This window comes from Loxodonta africana, chromosome 26, assembly GCF_030014295.1.
Source record: "Loxodonta africana isolate mLoxAfr1 chromosome 26, mLoxAfr1.hap2, whole genome shotgun sequence".
NCBI lineage: Eukaryota > Metazoa > Chordata > Mammalia > Proboscidea > Elephantidae > Loxodonta > Loxodonta africana.
The window spans coordinates 41,893,045-41,918,802 of NC_087367.1; the positions used below are offsets into that span (position 1 = coordinate 41,893,045).

Here is a 25,758-nt window from a genome sequence, read left to right on the forward strand (position 1 = left end):
TTCTAGCTCCATGTGCCACATCTGTCCATTCTTGATGGGCTGTGTCTCACTGTGTGGCTAGAAAGCCACCAGCACATGACTTCCCGAGGTCTGTGCCACTGCAGTGGCCGAGTCCCTCAGCAGTTCTTTTTTTGGCTCCTCTTTCTCTTCTTTCCTACACCCACTTAGCTCCACACATCACAACTTCCTCCCTCCATCCTGCTTATCTGCACTGTGTACTGAACACCACATCCCCAAGCAGCACAGGCACATCCTACTGGAACCTACCCTGCATTGACACCTGGCCCTGCCCTGTCAGCCCTGGTACATGCCATGAGCAGCCCACCCCAGCCCCTTCTGCTGGATCTCCCCTGATGCATCATAGCTGAACAACTGGCTCTGCCCACTGGACAAAGTGGTGAGAAGTACCGTGCCCACAGAGAAGCAAACAACAAAGAACACACAACCAGCCAGCTGAGACGTAACCAAATAAACCAAAAAACTGGATGAAACAGACAAATCTACAATCAGTAAATAAAGAAAATAACTACTGAATGTCCCGAAGACAGCAGACGATATCAAAACATAAAAAAACAGGATAGGACAGTTCTAGTATGCGTGAAAAAGAAAATGGCAGATGACCTTCCAGCAGAAGAAAAGGCACTGAAACTACCTGATAGGGAATTCAAATCTTTAATATTCAGAGCTATCCAAGAGTTGAAGGAAAATGAGGGAAAAATAGACAAAATCATGAAAAAGACAAGACAGTGCAAGAATTCAATAAAATAATACACAAACAAAATGTCAAAGTAAATTCATAACTAGAAATCATGCAAAAACAACAATTAGAAATCCAAAAGATAAACAACAAGATTTCAGAAATGGACAGTGTCGTAGAAGATCTGATTAGCACATTTAAAACAATGAAAGACAGGTTCAGCAAAATTGAAAACAAATACATGTATACCACTTTGTTTGAGGAAAAATCAGAGAAAAGAATGAAGAAACCCTAAGAATGATGTGGGATACAATCAAAAGCAAAAATTTGAGTGATCAGAGTTCAAGAATGGGGAGAAAACGGAAAACACAGAATGGATCACTGAAAAATTACTGAAAGAAAACTTCCCTACTTATCATGAAAGATGAAAACGTGACCAGCCAAGAAACACAACGAACCCCATATGGGGTAGACACCAAAAGAAAATCACCAAGACATATCATGATCACACTCACTAAAACGAAGGATGAAGAAAGAATCCTGACAGCAGCTCAAGAAAAACGAAGACTCACATACAGAGGAGAAATAATAAGACACCTCTGATTACTCAGCAGAAATCAGCAGGTAAGAAGGCAATGGGGTGACATATATAAAACCTTGAAAGAAAAAAATTGCCAACCAAGAATAACACATCCTGCAAAACTCTTGCTCAAATATGATAGTGAAATTTGAACATTTCCCAATAAACAAATTAAGGAAATATGTGAAAAACAAACCATACTTATACAAAATTATTTTTAAAAGCACTATGATTTGAGAACAAACAACATCAGACAACGGCCTGAATCTAGGACACAAGACCACATCAGCCAGACACCAACCTAGGTGATGAAATCTCAAGGATTAATCAAAACTAAAAGATTTACAACAGGGAACCGGAGAAGTTAATCTGTAAATGACAACAACATTAGAACAATAAAAGAGGGAATAAACGGTGTACATATAGAATTTTCAAGTGAAGAGGAAGGCAAGGCGATACCAAGTAATAAAAGATTGGTTCAAACTTAGGAAGATAAGGGTAAATTTCAAAGTAACCTCAAAGAAATTTAGCAAACCTACTCATCAAAATAAAGAAGGAAAATATAAACTCTCAGTAAACACAAAATCTGCAAAAACAAAAGAAATGGAAAAGAACGTACAGAAAAAGGAATTTAGCACAAGACAATAAGAGGAACAAAGAAAACATCAGCACCACAGAAAAAGCACTACAAAATTACAGCAATAAACCCTAACCTATCAATAATTACACTGAATGCAAGTGGCCTAAATATACCTGTAAAGAGACAGAGTGACAAAATGGATTAAAAAAACAGGATCCATCAATATGCTGCCTACAAGAGACACACCTTAGAAAGAAACAAATTTATTAAAAATGAAAAGTCGGAAAAAAATATATCAAGCAAACAGCTACCAAAAAAGAGTAGGAGTGGCAACACTAATCTCAGATAAAATAGACTTTAAAACTAAACCCACCATAAAAGACAAAGAAGGGCATTATGTAATGTCTAAAGGAACGATCCATCATGAAGACATATCCATAACAAATACCTATACACCCAATCGTAGGGCTGCAAAATACATAAAACAAACTCTTTATCAGCACTGAAAAGAGAAACTGACAGTTCCACAATAGTAATAGTAGGAGACTTCAACACAACACTCTTAGTATAGGACAGAACATCTAGAAAGAAACTGAGCACAGATACAGAAGATCTAAAGGCCACGATCAGCCAACTTGACTTCACAAACATATATAAACCACCCGACAGCTGCACTATACACATTCTTTTCCAATAGATATGAAATGTTCTACAGAATAAAGCACATCTTAGGCCACAAAGCAACCCTCAACGAAATCCAATACACTGAGATAATACAAAGTATCTTCTCTAATCCCAACACCATTAAAGTAGAAATTAACAACAGTAAGAACAAGGAAAAAAATCGAATACATAGAAACTTAATAACACCTTGGTTAAAAACCACTGGGTAACAGAAGAAGTCAAAGATGGAATAAAAAAATTCCTAGAATCACAGCAGGGTAGCAGGATCCAAGGTAAACATGCAAAAATCAGTTAGATTCCTATACACCAATAAAGAGAACAATGAAAAGGAAATCACAAAAACAGTACCATTTATAATAGCCTCTAAGAAAATAAAATGCTTAGGAATAGGTCTAACTAGGTATGTAAAGGACGTGTACAAAGAAAACTGCAAAACACTACTGAAAGAAACCAAAAGATCTATATAAATGGAAAAACATACCACGCTTATGGATAGGTAGACTCAGTATTGTGAAAATGACGATTCTACCCAAAGCGATTTACAGATACAGTGCAACCCCAATCCAAATACCAACAACATTCTTTAAACAGATGGAAAAACTTAACATTATATGGAAAGAGAAGAGTCCCCAAATAAGTAAAGCACTGTTGAAGAATAAAGTAAGAGGACTCACACTACCTGACCTCAGAACCTAACATACGGCTACGGTAGTCAAAACAGCCTGGTACTGGTACAATAACAGATACATTTACCAATAGAACAGAATTGAGAACCCAGATGTAAATTCATCCACCTATGATTACATGATCTTCAACAGGGGCCCAAAGTCCACCAAATAGGGAAAAGACAGTCTTTTTAAAAAATGGTGCTGGCAAAACTGGATGTCCGTCTGCAAAAAAATGAAACAGGACCCATACCTCACACCATGTACAAAAAGTAACTCACAATGGACCAAAGACCTAAATGCAAAGCCAAAAACTATGCAGTTCATAGAAGAAAAAATAGGATCAATGGCAGAGGCCCTAATACACAGCATTAACAAGATACTAACAACACACAAACTCGAGAAAATCAGCTAGATAACTAGGATCTTCTAAAAATTAAACATTATGCTCATCAAAAGACTTCACCAAAAGAGTAAAAGGAGAACCTACAGACTGGGGAAAAAAAATTTGTGTATTACAAATTAGACAAAGGTCTAATCTTTAAAATCTATAGGAAAACCCAAAACTTCTATGACAAAAAGACAAATAATTCAGTTAAAATATGGGCAAAGGAAATGAAGAGATGCTTCACCAGAGAAGATGTTCAAGCTACTAACAGACACATGAGTAAATGCTCCCAATCACTACATTACCCAACGCAACCCAGTGCCGTCGAGTCACTACATTAGAGAAATGCAAATCAAAACCACAGTGAGATCCCATCTCACCCCAGCTTTACTGGCACGAATAAAAAAAAAAGGAAATAACAAATGTTGGAGAGGCTTCAGGGAGATCGGAATTCTTATGCACTGCTGGTGGGAATGCAAAATGATACAAGCATTTTGGAAAACGATATGGTGCTTCCATAGAAAGCTAGAAATAGAAATACCATATGATCCAGCGGCCCCACTCCTAGGAATACATCCTAGAGAAAGAAGAGCTGTCACACAAATAGACACATGCACACTCATGTTCATTGCACCATTGTTCACAATAGCAAAAACATGGAAGCAACCAGATGAATAGATGAACTGTGGTACGTACATACAATGGAGTATTATGCAGTGAAGAACAATGATGAATCTGTGAAGCATCTCATAAAATGGATGAAACTGGAGGGCATTATGCTGAGTGAAATGAGTCAATCAGAAAAGGAGAAATACAGTATGAGACTACTACTGTAAAAACTCATGAAAAGGTTTTCATACAAAAAGAAACAATCTTTGATGGTTATGAGGGAGGGGAGGGCTGAGGATAGAAGAACACTGAATAGACAATAAATAAGTGGTAACTTTGGTGAATGGTAAGACAGTACACAATACTGGAGAAGCCAGCACAACTTGTACAAGGCAAGGCCGTGGTAGCCCCGTAGACACATCCAGATTTCATGAGGGACCAAATTGGTGGGCGGATGGCTGTGGGGACCATGGTCTTAGGGAACATCTAGTTCAATTGGCATAACATAGTTTCTAAAGAAAATGTTCTACTTTCTGCTTTGGTGAGTAGCATCTCAGGTCTTAAAAGCCTATGAGCAGCCTTCTAGGATTCTCCACTGGCCTCATCTCTTCAGAAGAAAACTGAAGACACAAGGGAAAGATTAGTCCAGAGGACTAAAGAACAATATCTACCATGGCCTCCACCAGAGTAAGTCCAGTACAACTAGGTCGTGCCCAGGTACCATCACTGACTGCTGTGTTGTGAATCACAATAGAGGGTCCCAGACAGAGCTGGAGAAAAATGTAGAACAAAAATCTAACTGAAAAAGAAAGACCAGACTTGCTGGCCTGACAGAGACTGGAGAAACCCTGAGAGTATGGCCCCGAGCACCCTTTCCGCTCAGTAATGAAGTCACTCCTGAGGGTTACCCTTCAGCCAAAGATTGGACAAGCCCATAAAACAAAACAAGACTAAAGGGGCACACCAGCCCAGGGGCAAGGACTAGAAGGTAGGAGGGAACAGAAAAGCTGATGATAGGGAACCTAAGGTTGAGAAGGAAGACTGTTGACATGTCATGGGGTTGTTAACCAATGTCATAAAACAGTATGTGTGCAAACTGTTTAATGAGAAATTAGTTCTGTAAACTTTGATCTAAAGTACAATAAAAAAATTTCTAAAACCAAATGAGAATGAAAATATACTGCAAAGGCAGTGGTCAGAGGTCAGTTGTAGCAATAGATGCACACATCAAAAAAGAAAAAAGGGACAAAATTAAAATATTAGCTACACAACTCAGATAGGAAGACAACAGCAAAAGAAGCCCACAGCCACTAGAAGAAAGGAAATAAAAAAGATCAGAGCAGAAATAAATGAAATAGAGAATATAAAAACAATAGATAGAATATAATTAAAAGTGGGTTCTCTGAAAGGATCAACAAAATCAACAAACCATTGACTAAATTGACAAAAGAAAAATAGAAAGGAACCAAATAACCCAAATAAGAAATGAGATTGGGGTCATTACAACAGATCCAACTGAAATAAAAGGGATCATAACATAGTACTATGAAAAACTATACTCCAACAGATTTGAAACCTAGAAGAAATGGATAAATTTCTAAAAACCCAGTGTCTACCCAAACTAACATAAAACGATGGTGAAAATCTCTACAGACCCATAAGAAAACAAGAGATTTAAAAGATAAAAAAAAAACAACAAAAAAAAAACTCCCCCAAAAAACAGCCATGGCCCAAATGGCTTCAGTGGAGAATTCTACAGAACATTCAGAGAAGAGCTTACACCAGTACTCCTCAGACTATTCCAGAACCTAAAAAAAAGGAAGGGATAGTTCCACATTCATTCTATGAAGCCAGCATAACCTTACACCAAAACCAGGCAAAGGCACCGAAAAAAAAAAAAAAGAAATTATAGAGCAATCTCTCTCATGAATATAGATTCCAAAATTCTAGCTAATAGAATTCAGCGTCATGTCAAAAAAGTAATGTACCATGACCAAGTGGGATTCATACCAGGTATGCAAGGATGGTTCAACATTAGAAAATCAATTGGCATAATCCACCACATAAATAAAAGAATAACATGATCATCTTAGTGCAGAAAAGGCATTCAACAAACTGCAACACCCATTCCTGATATAAACGCTCAATAAGATAGATATAGAAGGAAAATTCCTCTACACAATAAAGGGTGTCTATACAAAACAAATTGCTAACATTTTTAATAGAGAGTGGCTGAAAACATTCCCCTTGAGAACAAGAATAAGACAAGGATGCCCTTTATCATCACTCCTGTTTAACATTGTGCTGGAAGTCTAGGCTAGAGCAATAAGGCAAGAAAAAGAAATAGAGGGCATCCAAATTGGTAAGGAAGAAATAAACTGTCTCTGTTTGAGGATATGATACTATACATAGAAAACTCAAAAGACTCCACAACAAAACTACTGGAACCAATAGAATGATTCAGCAGACTAGCCCATGATAAACATAAAAAAATCAGTTGGATTCTTACACGCCGGTAAAGAGAACTAACTACAAAGAGGAAATCAGGAAAATGATGCCATTTATAGCAGCCCCTAAAAAAATAAAATGCTTAGGAATAATTCTAACCAGAGATGTAAAAGACCTATATATAGAACACTACAAAACTGTACTGTAAGAAACCAAAAGAGATCTACATAAATGAAAAAGCATACCATGCTTATGGATACATAGCCTAAACATTGTGTAAATGTCACTTCCACCCAAGCAGTCAACAAATGCAAGGCAATTGCAATCCAAATACAAACAGCATTTCTTAAAGAAATGGAAAAAGTAATCATTAACTTTGTATGGAAAGGGAAGAGGCCCCAGATGAGTAAAGCATTGTTGAGAAAGAAGAATAAAGTACGAGGACTTGCACTACCTTCCCTCACAACCTACTATACAGCTATGGAAGTCAAAGCAGCCTGGTACTTGTACAACAACATGAATGTTGAACAGTGGGATGGAATTGAGAACCCAGATAGAAATCCATCCACCTATGGTCACCTGATTTGTGACAAGGGCCCAAAGTCTACCTAATGACGAAAAGACAGTCTTTTTAGCAAATGGTTGTGGGAAAAATAACCATCTGCAAAAAAATTAAAGAGAGCCTCTACCTCACACCATACACAAAAACTAATTCAAAATGCATCAAAGACCTAAATATGAAACAAAAAAAAAAAATAAAGATCATAGAAGAAAAATTAGGATCAATGCTAGAGTTCCTAATACACGCCATTAACAGGATACAGACAATACCTATACAAACCATACCTAACAACACACAAACTGTAGAAGACAAGCTGGATAACTGGGATCTTCTAAAAAGTAAGCACTCCTGCTTATCAAAAGACTTCACCAGAATAGTAAAAAGAAAACCTACAGACTGGGGAAAATTTTGGGTATTACAAATCCAACAAAGGTCTAACCTCTAAAATCTACAGGAAAATGCAACACTTCTACAACAAAAAGACAAATTTTCCAATTAAAAACTGGGCAAAGGAAATCAACAGAGAATTCACCAAAGAAGACATTTAAGTGGGTGACAGGCACATGAGGAAAAGCTTGAGATCACTAGCCATTGGAGAAATGCAAATCAAAACCACAGTGAGATACCATATGACCCTGGCATTACTGGCACAAATTTAAAAAATACAAAATAACATGTTAGAGAGGCTGCGGGGAGATTGGAACTCCTATGCATTGCTGGTAAGAATGCAAAACGGTACAACTGTTCTGAAAAACAATACGGCACTTCCTTAGAAAGATACAAATAGAAGTACCGTAGAATCCACTCTTGGGAATATATCCTAGAGAAATAAGAGCCGTCACACGAATAGACATATGCACAACCATGTTCATTGCAACGTTGTTCACAGTGGCAGAGAGATGGAAACAGCCTAGGTACCCATCAGCAGATGAATGGATAAACTATGGTATATACACACAATGGAGTGTTATACAACAATAAAGAACAATGATGAGTCTGTGAAACATCTCATAACATGGATGAATCTGGAAGGCATTATGCTGAGTGAAATAAATGAATCTTAAAAGGACAAATATTGTATGAGACCACTACTATAAAAACTCATGAAAAGGTTTACATGCAGAAAGAAAAAATATTTGATGGTCGTGAGTGACGGAGAGGTGGGGAGGGAAAACACTAAATAGACCATACGTAAGTGGTAACTTTGATGAAGAGTAAGACAGTGTGCTGTACTGGGGAAGCCAGCATATCCTGATCCAGGCAAGCTCATGAAAGCTCTGTAGACATATCCTGTGGGACTGAGTTACTGGCCTGAGGGCTGTGGGGACCTAGGTCTTGGGGAGCCTCTAGCTCAATTGGCATAATACAGTTTATAAAGAAAATGTTTTACATCCTACTTTGGTGAGTAGCATCTTAGGTCTTAAAAGCTTGTGAGTAGCCACTGAAGATACTCCACTGTTCTCACCCCTTCGGGAGCAAGGGAGAGAGAAGAAAACCAGACAAGGGAAAAATTAGTCAAGGGACTGATGGACTGCGACTACCACAGCCTCCACAGACTGAGCCCAGCAAAACTACATGGTGCCTGGCTACCAACACTGACTACTCTGACAGGAATCACTATAGAGGGTCCCGGACAGAGCTGCAGAAAAATATACAACAAAATTCTAATACAAAAAAAGACCAGACTTACTGACCTGACAGAGACTGGAGAATCTCCCAGAGTATGGACCCCAGACACCCTTTTAGCTCAGTAATGAAGTCACTCCTGAGGTTCACCCTTCAGCCAAAGATTAGACGGGCCCATAAAACAAAACAAGACTAAAGGGGCACACCAGCCCAGGGTCAAGGACTAAAAGGCAGGAGGGGACAGGAAAGCTGGTGATTGGGAACCGAAGATAGAGAAAGGAGAGTGTTGACATGTCCTGCGGTTAGTAACCAATGTCACAAAACAATATGTATACAAATTGTTTAATGAGAAGGTAGTTTGTTCTGTAAACCTTCATCTGAAGTATAATAATAATTAAAAAATAAGCTTTCTTGTTTTGAATTCTCTAGGATCACATCACCAAAAACCAAACCAAACCTGTTGCCGTCAAGCCGATTCCCACTCATAGTGACCTTGTAGGTCAGAATAAAACTGCCCCATAGAGTTTCCAAGGAGCAGCTGGTGGATTCAGACTGCCAACCTTTTGGTCAACAGCCAAGCTCTTAACCACAGCGCCATATCACAGCAGAGTGTTTTACCAGAGTTGACTAGATTTGTTGGGAATGCTAGAATGCTTAATCTGAAAAGCTGTTTCCACCTCTACCCTTGAGAACAGGCTCTGGCCTTAAAAGGAATCCCGTATTGTTGAGTCCTCAACAAGTAATCCTCAAAATAATCACGGGTGAAAAAACAGTGCCGTTGAGTCAATTCCAACTCATGATGACCCCACCTGTATTTTAAATTATTACATTCTATTATTTGGATTGTTAAAAGTATATAGCAATTACAAGACTTTTTTTTTTTAAAGATGTAGTTATATTCTTAGACTTTTAATGCAAATTTGTTAATATTCTGAAACTTATTTTCTATATCATATTCCTCCTAGCCTGTAGAGCATTTACTTTTTAAATAGCATTGTTAAGTTTTACCAAAGGTGTTTTGAAAACTCAAAATTACATAAATTATAATAAAAAGGCCCAAAGGCATTTTATATACCATTTGTGCTACAGGAATTCAGAGCATGGGGAGATCATCACAGTTTGGTTGCTCAACTTCACAGTTAACCAATTTTTTTTTATTTTATTACGATAAAATATACCTAACAAAAAATTTACCACTTCAATCATTTTTAAGTGTATAATTCAGTGACATCAGTTACATTCACCATGTTGTGCTATCATTATCCCTTTCCAAATGTTTTTCATCACCCTAAACAGAAACTCAGTCCCCCTTAAGCATTAACTCCTCAAGCACCATCCCTCTGCCCCATGTAACCATTAATAAAGTTTGATCCTGATACACTTTGCTATTCTAGATATTTTGTAGAAATGGAATCATATAGTACATGTCCTTATGAGTCTCAACTTATTTCACTCAGCGTGTTTTTAAAGTTCATACATGTGGTAGGTAGCATATACCAGAATTTCATTTTCTTTATGAGTAAAAAATGTTCCATTGTATATATGTACCATATTTTGTTTATCCATTCATCTGTGGTTGGACAGTTGGGTTGTTTTCACCTTTTGCCTATTCCGAATAATGCTGTAATGAACATTAATGTACAAATATCTCAGTCCTTGCTTTTTCAGGTATTGTGGGTATATACCTAGAAGTGTAATTACTGAGTCATATGTTAATTCTATACTTATATTTTTTGGAACTGTCAAATTGTTTTCCACGGTGACTGTACCATTTTACATTTCTGTTACCGCAATTTCGTGAGTTAGAGCCGCCTGCCGCAAATAGCCAGTTCTTGAGACAGGGTGAGGTTGGTGGCAAGAGCTTTATTAGATATACCAGTATATGGAGACAGAGGGAAATGATCTCCTCTTAAAGTCGTCTGTCTCACCAGACTACCAATTAGCTCAGGTTTTTTAAGGGAAGAAGGGGCCGTAAGTTTTTGGGACTTGTGGAATGTGCACTCTCTTTCTTCTGTTTGGTTTCGGTGGTTGTATCTCAAACATGTTGATCTTTTCCTGTCATTATCCCATCAGCTCAGTGGGTAGCTGGCGCCATCCTTCGTCTTACTTGAGAGGCATAGATCAATATCACTTGTTTTCCACAGTCCTAGAGGAAACATTGGTTAACACTTAACCATTTGGGGAGCTAGCATCAGGATCTTACTTGGAGGCAGGGATGGGCTGGGGGAGAGAAAGAAGAAAAAAAAATGGCTCAGGTACTGTTCAAGGTTATGGTTGAGCAGCCTGTTTCAATCGCCCCTTTTTTTTGTAGGTTTCTCAGTCTTGGGAAACAGGGCACCGTGTCTCTCTCCAGCTACTTCCTACTGGATGGGGATGTCGGATGGAGAGAAACCTGACATCTACTAGGGGTCATATACAGGTTACAGTTTGGAAAGATGAAATTCGGCAGTGTCTTGTTCGATTAAGTGACACACATCCCCGGAGTCTGGGAAACGAGTAGTTCGGTCTACCAGGGCAAAGACCTTTCCAGCCTTGAGGGTGTTGGTGGCGCCCCTGGTAACCACTTTTATTAGACAGGGAGTGCAGATGCAGACCAAAGCAACTATTGCTCCCAAAGTTATTAAAGGGGTCAACCATGACCCCAAGGTGGGGAAAAGGTTAGTGAACCAATCCCACATGCTCTCTTGCCTAGGTGTTGGGGCAGTCCATCTGGTTACCTTGTGGATAGCACCTGGTCCTACCTCTTCCTCTCTGGTGGTGATTATCTAGACACAACAGGTTTTGTTAGTCACAGCACACACTCCTGCCAATTTGGCTAATAAGAAGTCTAAGGCTATTATATTATCTAGGATCACATCTGCTAAGAGGTTTGTTGTGCTCTAAGCGCCTTTTCAGTTCCTAGGGCTAGCAGGTGGATAGTGTCCAACAGGTTTCTAATGGCTGCCTCCATGTGGTACATTCCTAAACCTGGAATAATTTTTCTCAAGAACCACCACCCAAACCCGTTTTCCTCCAGAACAGGGTTAGTTTCCATCCCTGTCACTTCTAGGGATGTAGGATCTACTGAAAACACATCCCTTTTCCTTCAGGGGATCTTCATGGTGTGTTAAGCAGACAGTGGATGAACTTGGGTTGGAAAAGTCAGGAACTCCAGAGTACACTGTCCCACAAAGTGGGCTCCTTGTTAAGCATTGAATGGCCCAGGTGTAAGGTGATGGCCTAGGGACGGGGACTTCGCTGGTGGGATAGGGTCTCCCTCCACATAGGGAGGCGTATCCTGGTGGAGCACACAAGGATAGTTTCTTACTGGGGCCATTGGGAATACTAGAATTGATGTAAATCAACTGGGATATGGTCAAAGATTTGTTGCAGGACGAGAGAAGCTGGAAGTCTTGAAAAACCTGCCATGTGACTTTACCTCGGGGGCTTTGTGATTTTGTTTCCCATCTGGTTCCCAAGGTATGATTATAAAGATTAGCAAGGAGAAAACAAGGTATGGAAAATGGGTACCATATGAGCCGAGCTCGGATTGGGGCCTCGGGGGCATGGTGAGTCAAGGTACAGTTAGCGAGATCTTTGTGATAGTCAAAAATTGGTGCTCCCACAGGGCTTAAAGGTGCTCCTGACTGAGGAAGATGATGGCATATCCAGCAGTTGCTGAGATTTCCCCCCCTCGACCACTGTTTGGGACATGGTGAATAGGCCATTGGATGACCAGTCCCACCCATCTGAGAGGTGGGCAGGCTCTTGATATCCTACAACAACTACCTGGATTCCTTCCCCCCTACTGATTTCAATATTTTTTGGCGACCCTTTTTTAAACTTCACACAGTAATAAAACCCTGCATCAGACAAGGTTATATCTGAAATAATGATCAAAAAGTCTCGATTGTATGGCCGAGTGGTGTCAGCCATGGGGGTCACTCAGGAGGAGCCAGCAGTTTTAAAGCCCCAGACAACCGTCTGTTCTTTCTCCGGGATTAGCAATATCCATTTAACAGGGCAAACTGGAGTCAGAGACGATACAACACATGGAAGAGTCAGGGCACCTCCTACTTGTAAGGTCAGGGTCCCTCTGGTTTGCAGAATCACAGGGGCCTGATTTGTTGCCACGGTGTGGCATGTGCCTTGGAAGAAAAGGAAAACAAAGGTTAAAACTATCATTTTGTAATTTTTTTAAACCTTTAACCGGTGTGCAGGAATAAGGTGAGTGTTCAGTTCCTTCTTTTTCAAGCGGAGCTGTTTTTACTCTGGAATGATCCACCCATGCAGTCACTCCCGCCAACTTTAAAGATGAGTGAGTAGTCAGGAGGACTTCAAAAGGCCCCTCCCATTTGGGAGCCAGCTGGTCTTCAGGGTGCTGGTGTCTCCAAGTCTTTAGTAATACCTGATCTCCTGGTCGGAATCTGTGAAGAGGGGTATCAGAGGGAAAAGACAGATGGAGAGAGGCATATTGGTTAATAATGTTTACAACAGCTCCCAGGGAACGGATCCAGTCTCTCTTTTCTACCTCTGTCGTTACCAAGGTGGGGAAGGTGGACTTTCTCAGGAATGGTCTCCCATATACTAATTCGTAAGGGCTTAACTTAAGCCCACTTCGAGGGGCCACTCGGATTCTAAGCAGTGCAATAGGCAGGACTTGTAACCATGTTAAGTTAGTCTCCTGACATTTTTGCCAGAGTCTTTTTTAGGGTGTGATTCATCTTCTCAGTCTTTTCCTGTCAACTGTGGTCTCCAGGCAGGATGTAGCCTTCAGTTTATATCCAGGGCTTTGCTGACTTCTTGGGTTATTTGTGCCACAAAAGCGCCTTCATTGTCACTTTGAATTGAAATTGGCAATCCGAACCGAGGGATAATCTCTTTGAGTAGTACCTTAGTTACTTCTCGAGCTTGTTCAGTTCGACAAGGGAAAGCCTCTACCCACCCTGAGTAGGTATCCACAAAGACCAACAGATACCTGAAGTTTCCAGGTACCTGGGGCATCACTGTAAAATCTACCCACCAGTCTTCTCCCGTGTTGGTTCCTCGATGTTGGACTCCCAGTTCTGTTGGATGGGGCACAGTCTTTGGGTTGTTCTTTGCACAAAGGTGGCACCTTCCTGTGACTTCTGGAATGGCCTTGAGGAGACTTGGTCCTTCAACCACCTGTTGGATCCACTCAAGACTGGCATCTCTCCCATAATGAGTTCCTTCATCTAAAGTCGATACTATGCTATGTACTTGGGCTTCTGGTAACAGTACTTTCCCTTTTGGGGCTCACTAACCAGCTGGAATGGGGAGCCAGGTGAAAACCCCATTCTTCAGCCCTTTTTAAGTCTTGAGTGGTATAGGTGGTGCAGGAAGGTCAGCAGGGTCGAGGTGAGTGATCAGGGCCATTTCTTTCTCTATCTCATCTCCTCGCATTGCAGCCCTTTTGGCCTCTGTGTCTGCTTTCCGGTTCCCTACAGCTTCAGAGGATTTTCACTTCTGGTGCCTGGGGCAATACACCACTGCCACCTGGAGAGGATCGTTGACTGCTTCTAGGAGCTCAAGAATTTCTGGTACATGCCTTTTCTCTTTTCTAGCAGACGTAAGGAGACTCCTCTCCTTCCACAATGCCCCATGAGAGTGAAGCACAAGATGGGCATATCTGCTGTCAGTGTACACTGTTATACGCCTTCCTGCTCCCAGCTGTAGGGCCTGTCCAAGGGCTATTGACTCGGCTTTTTGTGCTGAGGTGCCAGCAGGAAGCGGAGCAGCCTCTAAAATTTCAGCCCGAGTCACCACCGCAAAGCCTGCCCTTCGATGTCCTTTATACATGAAGCCGCTACCATCGGTGTACATTTCTAGCTCGGAGTCAGTTAAAGGGGTGTCTGACAGATGGGGCCTGCTGGAATAAACCTCTTCTATAATCTCTAAACAGTCATGTATTGGCCCTTCTTCTGAGATGGGTAGTAGGGTGGCTGGGTTGAGAGCAGAGACAGCCTTTAAGATTACATTTAGGTTGTCTAACAGGATTGCTTGATATTTCCCCATGCATCCTGCTGTAAGCCAAAACCCCCCTTTTTGTCCTAGGGTAAGTTTTTCAGCTTCTTGAAGTAAGTCACATGTTGCAGCCACAGCCTGGAGGCAAGGGGGCCATCCTCGAGCTACATTGTCTAGCTGTTTGTAAAAATAGGCTACTGGCCTCTTGGCTGGTCCCAAAGTCTGGGTCAGCACTCCCAGAGCAACTCCCTGTCTCTCATGTACAAACAGCTCGGATGGTTTCTGGAGATCCGGTAACCGTAATGCTGGGGCCGTCATTAATTTATATTTAATTTTTTCAAAGGCTTGTTAACATTCAGCAGTCCAAAACGGGTTCTTTATCCTCTCCCTTCAGGGCTTCATACAAGGGTTTTGCCGTAAGTCCAAACCCTAGTATCCAGATTCGACAAAAACCTGCCATCCCAAGAAAACCTCTAAGTTGTCGCTTAGAGGTAGGGGGCGCTACCCGCATAATAGCTTCTCGCCAGTCCTGGAGAAGGCTCCGCTGCCCCTGTGGTATTTGGAACCCCAGATATCTTACTTGTTGTGATATTTGGGCCTTCTTTTTGGAAACTCGGTACCCACACCTAGCCAGATGGTTTAAGACTAGGATGGTATTTCGATCTGTCTTCTTGAGTTTCACTTGCCACCAAAATATTGTCCACATACTGTAAGACCATCCCCTCTTCTAGTTGCAAGACCCTCATATCTTTAGCCAATGTCTCTCCGAAAATTGTGGGGGAGTTTTTGAACCCTTGGACCAGCACGTGCCACGTGAGGTATCTTTTTGCCCCTGTTTCTAAATCAGTCCGTTCAAATGCAAACAAAAGTTGAGACTCAGGATGCAAGGGAATGCAAAAAAAAAGCATCTTTCAGATCTAATACTGAAAACCAAGCGTATTTGCTGGGCATGGTTATTAGGGTAGTATATGAGTTGAGCACAATCGGGTGAATATCTTCTACTATTTGATTAATCTTTAAGTTTTGCACAAACCGATATTCTCTGTCCCAGGCTTTAACACTGGCAGAATGGGGGTGTTATATGGGGACCGGCATGGTCTTAAAAGTCCAAGCTCTATATATCGTTGGACCAGTGGAGCAGTCCCTTCCAGAGCTTCTCTGTGGAGTGGGTACTGTTTCTGATTTACAACAGGCGCTCCAGGCTTTAGGGCAATTTTGACTGGCTCAGCAAACCTGGCCCTTCCCAGCCTCCCTGATGCCCAGACTTCCGGGTTCACTTCTTGTATGTGGACAGGGATGTTGCTAGGGGCCGCTGGTTCCTCTAGCAACAAGGCTGCTTGCAAAGCGCATGCCTGTTCAGGCGGAATTTTCACCAAAATTCGAGACGGTCCAAAGGTGACTTGTGCCCCAAGTTTTGACAATAGATCCCTCCCAAGGAGGGGGGCAGGGCATTCCAGCATAAAAAGGAACTCGTGGTATAACACGTCTTTTCCAATTTCACAATTCATTGGTTGGAGGAAAGGCCGGGTTGAAAGTTTTCCTAAAACCCCTAGCACTGGGGCAGTATGTGGACTAAGGGGAGATTCCGCAGCGTTCAAAACCGAAAAGGTGGCACCCGTGTCCAGAATAAAGTCAATAGGGCGTCCTGTCACCTTTAGAGTTACCCGGGGCTCAAGGTGGGAGATAGCCAATGAGGTTTGAGCCCCTGGGTCCTGTCATTTGGAATCATCTAACCGTGCGGGCCCTTCCTAATGAGCCTGGAGAGTGGCGGGTTTTGGTCTGTCTCACCTTTCCCTTTTCTGTGGGCACTCCCGCTTCCCGTGGCCCCGTCTTTTACAGAAGGCGCACTGGTCAGGTTCTAAAGGTCTTCCTCCTCACCCCGGGGTGGTCCTTCTAATGGCTTTTATCTCCCTTCCACCTTCTTCACTGGGGTTTTGTATGAATAGGGTTTATGGGATGACAACACCCCAAAAAAAAAAAAATCTCATGAGGACAAGTAATCATACATAAGACACAGACTGACAAAAGCAACAGAGATAACCTTGCAGTCTCAACCTCCCAGACAGCAAGACAGGTTGTACATAAGACAAACCTAACAAACAGAGAAAAACACTCAGACCAGAAAAGCCAGAAAGGAAAGGGGGAACGAGGATAATCTTAGTGAGGTCTAACACATTACTAGGAATGTCTGAATCTCCACTTCAATCCTCCAGATACCTCCTATCCTCAATGCCAGACGGGGGCGGCGGGGGTGTTCAATCTCCCAATCTAAACCAATAGAGATGTCTATACCCACTTCCCAAAACCAGGGTGCACCAACCAGAGACAGACAACAATCCAAACAAAAATCCAGGGCCGATACACACTCATACGCCTGCCCAGCTCTAGAGTCACCAAGAGTCCCTCCTTGCGATCCTACTCACGGGGACAATCATCCAAGGCGCCACTCGCCTTAGAAACCAAGGGCCCGGGTCCAGGTCCGGAAGCCACGCTGGCCCGCCCTGTCTGCCCCGGCCCTGAGTGCAACAGGTAAAGGGTTGCAGACTCACCTCAGGATCCTGGTTAGGTCTTGCCTTCACCCACCTCTTTGGCACGGTTGGGGACCGGTGACGCCGCAGGGAAGCCTGGGTCCAGGGACAGCCTCCGGGGACAGAGTCCCCAGTGGCCGCTTGGTAGGAAAACTGCCCGTCAGGCCCGACCCCACCGCAGGGCCACCACATCTCAGATGGCTGGAGTCCCTGTACGGGCCACCAAATTGTTACTGCAATTTTGCGAGTTAGAGCTGCCTACTGCAAATAGCCAGTTCTTGAGACGGGTGAGGTGGGTAGCAAGAGCTTTATTAGATATACCAGTATATGGAGACAGAGGGAAATGATCTCCTCTTAAAGTCATCTGTCTCACCACACTACCATTTGGCTCAGGTTTTTAAGGGAAAAAGGGGCCATAAGTTTTTGGGCCTTGTGGAATGTGTACTCTCTTTCTTCTGTTTGGTTTCGGTGGTTGTATCTCAAACATGTTGATCTTTTCCTGTCATTATCCCATCAGCTCAGTGGGTAGCTGGCGCCATCCTTCATCTTACTTGAGAGGCATAGATCAATATCACTTGTTTTCCACAGTCCTAGAGGAAACATTGGTTAACACTTAACCATTTGGGGAGCTAGCATCAGGATCTTACTTGGAGGCAGGGATGGGCTGGGGGGAGGGAAAGAAGAAAAAAAAAATGGCTCAGGTACTGTTCAAGATATGGCTGAGCAGCCTGTTTCATTTCCACCAGCAATGGAGAAGGGTTCCAATTTCTCCACATACTTGCCAACATTTGTTAGTTTTCTTTTTTTTATATATAAGAGCCATTCCTAGTGAGTATGAAGCATAGTTATCAATTTTTAATTGATGATAAAATGAGTTCTCCCCCCGCCCCACCCGCCTCATTCTATGGAAAATCCAGTTGGTATATGGTGCATTTTTCCTGAATATTTTGGAGTCTTTAATAAATTCTGAAGTAAATATGTTTTCCTTACCAAATCCTCACGTGGAATTGGGACCTCGGCATCTAAGCCCCATCTTGGGTTTATCTAATTTAATTTTATTACTTTTTTTAGAAAAGGATGGAGATATATATATATATATTAAATAATTCTTTTTGTCAGGTCCACTCTAATCTCCTGGGATCTTATTTTTTTCCCGAAGAGTGTGGCATTACCATTCTCTTTTAGTCATGTGTTTGAAACTGGTACCTCTGTAAGGCTGTGGTTTCTGCTCTTAGACTCATCCTGTGCTTTTTTTCAAATGTGCTGATAAAACTCCTGTCTTGATTTTAGAATTTTAGAGGTTTTAACCTAGTTTTCCCTCCCAAATGATTTTTTTTAATGCTGTCAATTTATATGTATTTTATTTCAAAAAAAAAAAAATCTGTTGCCGTCGAGTCCATTCCAAGTCATAGCAATCCTATAGGACAGAGTAAAACTGTCCCATAATGTTTCCAGGGAACAGCTGTTGGATTCAAACTTCTGACCTTCTGGTTAGCAGCCACAGCTTGCTATAACTCTTAACCACTGTGCCACCAGGGCTCCATGTGTTTTATAGTATAAGTTTTTATAATTAGAAAAACAAACTGAATCTCTAGGAAGTATTTCCTTGTTTGTGTAGGCTGTTTGACTTTCTATTAAGCAGAATTTCTAAATTCTCTCGTTTTAGTTCTGTCCTTGCGGGTGACACAGAATAGGTGTGATTTACGTACAGCAGTAGTTGTTTATGTTCTGGGCTAAAAATCTTAATCTCTTTGTGGATTAAGAGATTAAGATTTTTAGCCCAGAACATAAACATAAAGAGATTGTGCCTTTTTCTGTACATTCCAGATTGTCAGTAATGCACAATCCTTCTATTATGTTGCACATGTTTGGGTCCTCATATCAAAATCTCTGTAGTGCTTGGGCTCAGGCTCCACCGTCAGTTAGTCGACCCCATTTCCCTTGTTTGTGTTGACTCATCCACTCTTCTGTTTCTCTGAAGTTCACAGGAAACCTTTTTAGCTTTCTGTATGACTCTGTCCAACTCAGGACTACTACTCTCTATTCCCTTCACCCCTGTCACATACAAACAGATCCATTCCTTGACATTTAGGCTACCTGAATTTGGTCATTTTAACTCATTCACAGTACTCCCATTTAAGTATGCATAGCACAAATACGCATTTTAATAATGATCAGCATTTTCCCCTGGAAGCATGCATTTTTGTCTCTTAAAGATACAACTCATTAGGAAATCATACTTGTTATTACTAATGCATAATACTTTTTGCTTAGTATATAACAGTTTTTTCAAAAGTACTTTTACTGTAACGTTGGTAGTCTCTGTTGAACATATACCGTGTCCCAACAAATCAAGCTGTTTTTATATGTTTTTTTCTATTTTTACATATATATTCATTCCTTCAAAAAATACATATAGAGCACCTACTGTGTGTTATGCACTGTTTTAAACAGTACTCAGATTTTAATAAGATCATTTATATTGGGGAAACAATGAAACATTTAGTTATTTTAGTAGGAATAGGTTCAGACAAAGTAGAGCAATTACTGAAGGCAGCTGGAGTTATCCAAGTACAAGTTATTCTGCAGTTTTCTAAAGCACTTTCATGTATACCACCTTCTTGTTGGGAAGTTTTGTGATGCAGGCAGGGTCCTTTATAGATAAGAATTAAGATTTGGGAGGAGAGGAAGCATTGGACTGGGTGAAGATAAAGCTCGTTTCATGTCCTTACTCTGCTAATAATTTGCTGTATGAACTTGGATGAAGTAACCTCAACTCACTTGGCCTTAGTTTCAAAGCCATGTTTGGAGAGAAATAAGGAAACAACCTACATGCCATCTTTTTTTTCCCCCCATATTTTATTGTGTTTTCCGTGAAGGTTTACACAGCAGTTCAGGTTCCGTTTCAGCAGTTTCTACACAAGTTGTTCAGTGATATTGGTTACATTCTTCACAATGTGTGAACATCCTCATTATTTCCATTCTGGATGTTCCATATCCATTAATCTAATTTCCCTCCACCCTTATATTCTGGTGGTGTAGTGGTTAAGTGCTACAGCTGCTAACCAGAAGGTCAGCAGTTCGAATCCACCACGTGCTCCTTGGAAACCTTCATCCCTGAGGGTTCTGAATTCTGGTTTCTATGCCCTTATCAAGGTTTGGTTGCTTTACTTGCCCACTTAAAACTAGATACGGAAGTATCAAGTGGCACTGTAATGGATAACATGATTAACAAACATATTTCTCTCCAACCATTATATAGCAGCACCCCTACTTTTTTATAATGGTCGTCAATTATCCCTGTCAATACAGTAACTGCTTTCACTGCCTACTAGCCTACTAGCACAAGGAGCCAAAGGTACCAGGCAATAGCCTTAATTTTAAATTTGGTGTGACACTTACTTTAGAAGACCTCTCACATCTCTGATCTTCAGTCTTCCTCTTCTAGGCCCTTAAGCAATTAATGTAGTAGGCCTTATACCCTGGTGGAAACATCCTGCTTCGGGAAACAGGACTTCTAAGTATCTGAGAGTAATGGTGAATGGTGCCATTCTTGATACACCTCTTGGATCCTGGACCCATGTATTCTACTTATTGGAGACCCAGCATATTTCACATGCACTGATTTAGGATATATGTAGTATTCTGAAAGATGGCACCCCTTCTTGTAGGTTGTCATTTCCAAGATGGCGTCTCAATTGCTCATTGAAGATGCCATTCCAAAACTCAGTCAAGTCAGCAACTTCTAGATGGTGACTGTGTGTTAGAACTGATACATCCCGTAATGAGTGCCATACCTTCTTTAATACACAGTGGGTCTCTTGATTTGAGGTGATGTTATATGATCCCATGTTGGTAGATCAGACACTCTATGAACCATCAAATGGTGATGCTGTAGTTGAGGCATCATAGAGAAGGGAGAGACCCATACCAGTGTCACCTTCCAGGATGGATGTGGTCTATCGTAATTGATTTGCCACAAGAGATTAATGGTCTCCTTGAAGACTGGTATCATATTGAGGATGCGTCATTGGTCTTAACTGTTGGCAGGCCGGACATTGAGCAGCAGCAGTAGTTAGAGCACCTTGGATAGCCTCCACCTTCACATAGCTACTGTGTTCCTGAGCCCATTTTGCAAGCAGGAGTGGCCAAGGACAGGGGCTGGCTGATATCTACTGGCCCTTATGCACCAGCTGTCCTTGCCATATAGCCTGCAGATGGTGTGTGCAAAGTCAAACATATGCACGTCCACTGAGTTGGTGCCAATGGGCTTGTAGGCGTAAGCACCGGCAGACTTTTGGGCTGACTCCTCTGACAGGTCCTCCAAGTCCTTCAGTATCTGAGTCCAGGGCCACCTCCGACCGCTCTTTACCATTGTAGATGACCAGCAGGGAGCTTGAATAGAAGCTATAGGATTCCTGTCACTCTAGCACTGCCTTAAGCTCAGCCAGCTTCTTGAGCAAAGGGCCCAGGAGATGTTGGTGCAGGTATTGCCCGTTGTAGAAGAACTGGAAAATTGCCTCCTTGAAGCCCTGCACTGATAGCCTTCGCCCATGGTACTTGCTCATAAACACGAGCTGTCTGCTGCCTGTCTAGTACACCTGCATGCCACACGTGTGTACCACCATGACCACAGATATGCTCTGCTGCCACTTGCAGATCTGGTTGGCTGCCTTCTCCTCTGAAGCATTGTCGCCATTCTGGTGTGTACCCATCCTGAGGCTCAGGACACAGGGCGTCTCATAGTGAGGGGTCAGGTTCTCCAGTAAAATAAATTTGTACTGGTTACGGTGCTTCACGTTCTCATTCATTCGCTGTAACTTGCTGGTGACACTGGATGCTCCAAGGGTTATAGTGTTGAAGCTGGGAACTCATGTTTCCCCTTTTTTCTACACTGTAATGGAAGACTTGATCATTTAGTGCCTCTACTCTTGTACATAGGTTCACTATGAGTCAGAACTGGCTCGACGTCACCTAACAACAACAACAACAGCAGAGTTGCCCTCTGGAGGGCATTATTAACATGTAATACAATGATCCTGACACTTCATGTCCATTCCCTTAGATGCAGTCACATGCTTCTTCATAAAAATTCCTTGTCTCCAGTCTTCAGCCTTCTTCTTTCCAGCCTCCTAACCAATCAGCCTAGGCCTTATGCCCCCACCCATGATTATATATCCTAATCTTAGGCCACTTTTCTTTCCACGCAGAGTTGATGACCAGATGCATTGCCTGAAACTGCTCTGTGGAAGGATTTCCGCTACTTTTGTCCTTGTGGGCCACCCCAAAGTAAGGCTGCAGTGTCCCGCTGTTGTTAGGTGCCGTCAAGTCGATTTCGACTCATAGCCACCCTGTGCAGAACAGAAACACTGCCCAGTTCTGTACCATCCTTATGATCATTACTATGTTGGAACCCATTGCTGCAGCCACTGTGTCAGTCCATCTCGTCAAGGATCTTCCTCTTTTTTGCCAACCTTGTACTTTACCAAGCACGATGTCCTTCACCAGGGACTGGTCCTTCCTGATACCATGTCCAAAGTATGTGAGACAAAGTCTCACCATCCTTGCATCTAATGAGCATTCTGACTGTACTTCTTCAAAGACAGATGTGTTCATTCTTCTGGTAGTCCATGCTGTATTCAGTATTCTCCACCAACACTGTAATTCAAAGGCACCAATTCTTTGGTCTTATTCATTGTCCAGCTTTCACATGCATATGAGGCCATTGAAAACACCATTGCTTGGGTCAGGCACACCTTAGTCCTTTAAGTGAGATCTTTGCTTTTTAATACTTTAAAGAAATCTCTTCCAGCACATTTGCCCAGTGCAAGGCGTCATCTGATTTCTTGACTGCTGCTTCCATGGGCATTGATTGTGCACCCAAGTAAAAATGAAGTCCTTGACAACTTCAATATTTCCGCATTTATCATGATATTGCTTAGTGGGCCAGTTTTGAGGATTTTTTTTTTTTTTTTATGTTGAGGTGTAATCCATACTGAAGGCTGTGGTCTTTCATCTTCATCAATAAGTGCTTCAAATCCTCTTCACTTTTAACAAGCAGGATTGTGTCACCTTTATAATGCGGGTTGTTAATGAGTCTTCCTCCAGTGCTCGTACCGTGTTCTTCATATGGTCCAGCTTCTTGGATTATTTGCTAAGCATACAGATTGAATTAAGTATGGTGGAAGGATACACCCCTTACATACACGTTTCCTGACTTTAAACCACGCAGTATCCCCTTGTTTGTTCAAACTACTACCTCTTGATCTAAGTACCCAAAAAAAAAACCAAAGCCAGTGCCATCGAGTCAATTCCGACTCATAGTGACCCTATAAGACAGAGTAGAACTGCCCCATAGAGTTTCCAAGGGGCATATGCTGGTTTTGAACTGCCCACCTTTTGGTTGACAGCTATAGCGCTTAACCACTATGCCACCAGGGTTTCTGATCTAAGTACAGGTTCCTCATAAACACAATTAAGTGTTCTGGAATTGCCATTATTCGTAATGTTATCTATAATTTGTTATGATCCACACAGTCAAATGTCTTGTATCCCACTGCTAGTGTCCTAGTAGCCCCATTTTTGGCCTACACAGATATACTAATCCAACTCATCTCCGAACCAGGCTTGGGTTTTTCCCCTCCTCCAACTGTTGATCGTAGGGAACCATCACCATACCCGTCTCCAAATAAGACTATATGTAAGAGCTGAGAGGTGTTTGTGCAACCATGATGAGTGACACGGAGATCTAATCTGCTTGTTTGCATAGCTTACTTGTGCCGTATGAATCTGCTTGGTCTCAATCCAGGATATGCCACTTCCATTGCTTCTGGGTTCACCTGCTAACGGTGATTACTGATGGTTTCATGTTTACTTGATATCCATGCCTTAATGCTCATTCTCCATCAGGGCCCAGTAACAGACCATCAGCTGCTTTCCAAATGGTACATAGTTCTCTTCTGCAAATGGCATTGCTGTCTCCAGAACCCTAGGGGCCTGAACTGCAAATGGGGCTTACCAGAGACTCCACACTGAAGCTTTACCTCCCACAGATACCACGGGACCTGCTGGATTATATGGATGAAGCAGAATAGCTGCTTGTACTACATCCGCTGCAGCAATATTTCTTGCTCAGAACCCTACTCAAAACTGGCTGAATTTATCACCTGGTAAATGTTTCAAAACAGTATTCGCACCTTCCGTATATTCGGCCTGCAAAACCCAAAGAAGCCTTCCACGTGCTGTACTTCTTTCCTAGTATAAGAGTTGTAAGACATTTTTTATTTTCTTTACCTTGGAGGGGATGTTTCAGTTTGCTTCAGAGCTTTGGACCCCTAAAAGTTTCAGTGAATGATCCCTAAAATTCTGTAGGCTTTATCACCCACCCTTTCCTGTTCATCAGAAGTGATATTGTCAACTCATTGGTCAGTGTAATATTCTGTGGACTGTCTAGATGGAGGGCAGTATTCACAATTTTGCCCAGGGTTATCCTTGTTCTGCTGCTCTGTGTCACAATATAGTCTGAAGGGAGCTTTCATTACTTATCTGTTTTCATAACCAGTTACTCCCCAAGCTTAGCAGCTGAAAATAACAAACATTATCTCACAGTTTTGTGGGTCAGGAATTCAAGAACGGCTTAGTTGAGTGGTTTTAGCTCAGACTCCCTAACAAAGTTGTTCCAAGTAAATGACTTTATTAAAGATATTCTGCTAGTAAGTAGTAGCCCCAGGACTCTTCATTATGTCAGCCTGCCTCTCTTTTAAATGTTCTGCCATTTTTCTGTTTTCCTAACTGCTCTCTCCCTGTAATGTAAAAGGCATTCAGTAAATTCTTGTTGAATTAATGAATGATGACTCTTTAATATGAAATAATGTTTCTCCACAGGATTTTTCAGTAGTTACATAAAGGATAAATGAGCATACCCGTTTTTTAACTAATCACAGGCTAATAATTTCCCCTGGATTTCACAGATCGGTTGGGAAATACTCCATGTTGAATCACCTGTTAGAGTTGATAAATGCTTGAAAAGTTATAAATTACACTCAAGTAACTAAGGGTTTTTTGGTGCGTTTTTAATTAAATTTAAATGCTGTGCAGACTATACGCCTGCTTGGTTCCAGTAAGTTGAATTGGTAAGCTGAAATTTAGCCTTTATACAGACTTGTAAATCCTTTCAACCTTTGTAGCATGGAATTGACTGCTTCTCCTGTTTTTGTTTATATTTCTGAAGCAAGGGGAAGTCAGGCTGAAGTGTTTGAAAGCCCTACAGAGTCTATATACTAATAGAGAATTATTCCCCAAATTGGAGCTGTTCACTAACCGATTCAAGGTAAGCACCAAGAATGCTAGGTTTATTTTATTTTTCACTTTAGAAAGGCTAGTTATAGCTAGTTTAGCAAACATTACTATAACAAGTATTTAGTTCAG

General features: G+C 41.6%; 1 protein-coding gene and 1 pseudogene across 5 annotated transcripts in view; one reads left to right on the forward strand and one right to left on the reverse strand.

Annotated features, from left to right (window-relative positions):
* Positions 1-25,758, forward strand: part of STAG1 (STAG1 cohesin complex component) — a 519,923-nt gene that overhangs the window by 345,788 nt on the left and 148,377 nt on the right. For all 5 annotated transcript variants that reach the window (XM_023538819.2, XM_064277281.1, XM_023538818.2 and 2 more), the window contains one exon: positions 25,562-25,660. In XM_023538819.2, the coding sequence (XP_023394587.1) occupies positions 25,562-25,660 (99 nt within the window). The remainder of the gene's footprint in view (positions 1-25,561; positions 25,661-25,758) is intronic.
* LOC104846840 (inositol hexakisphosphate kinase 2-like) lies at positions 21,367-22,284 on the reverse strand (annotated as a pseudogene).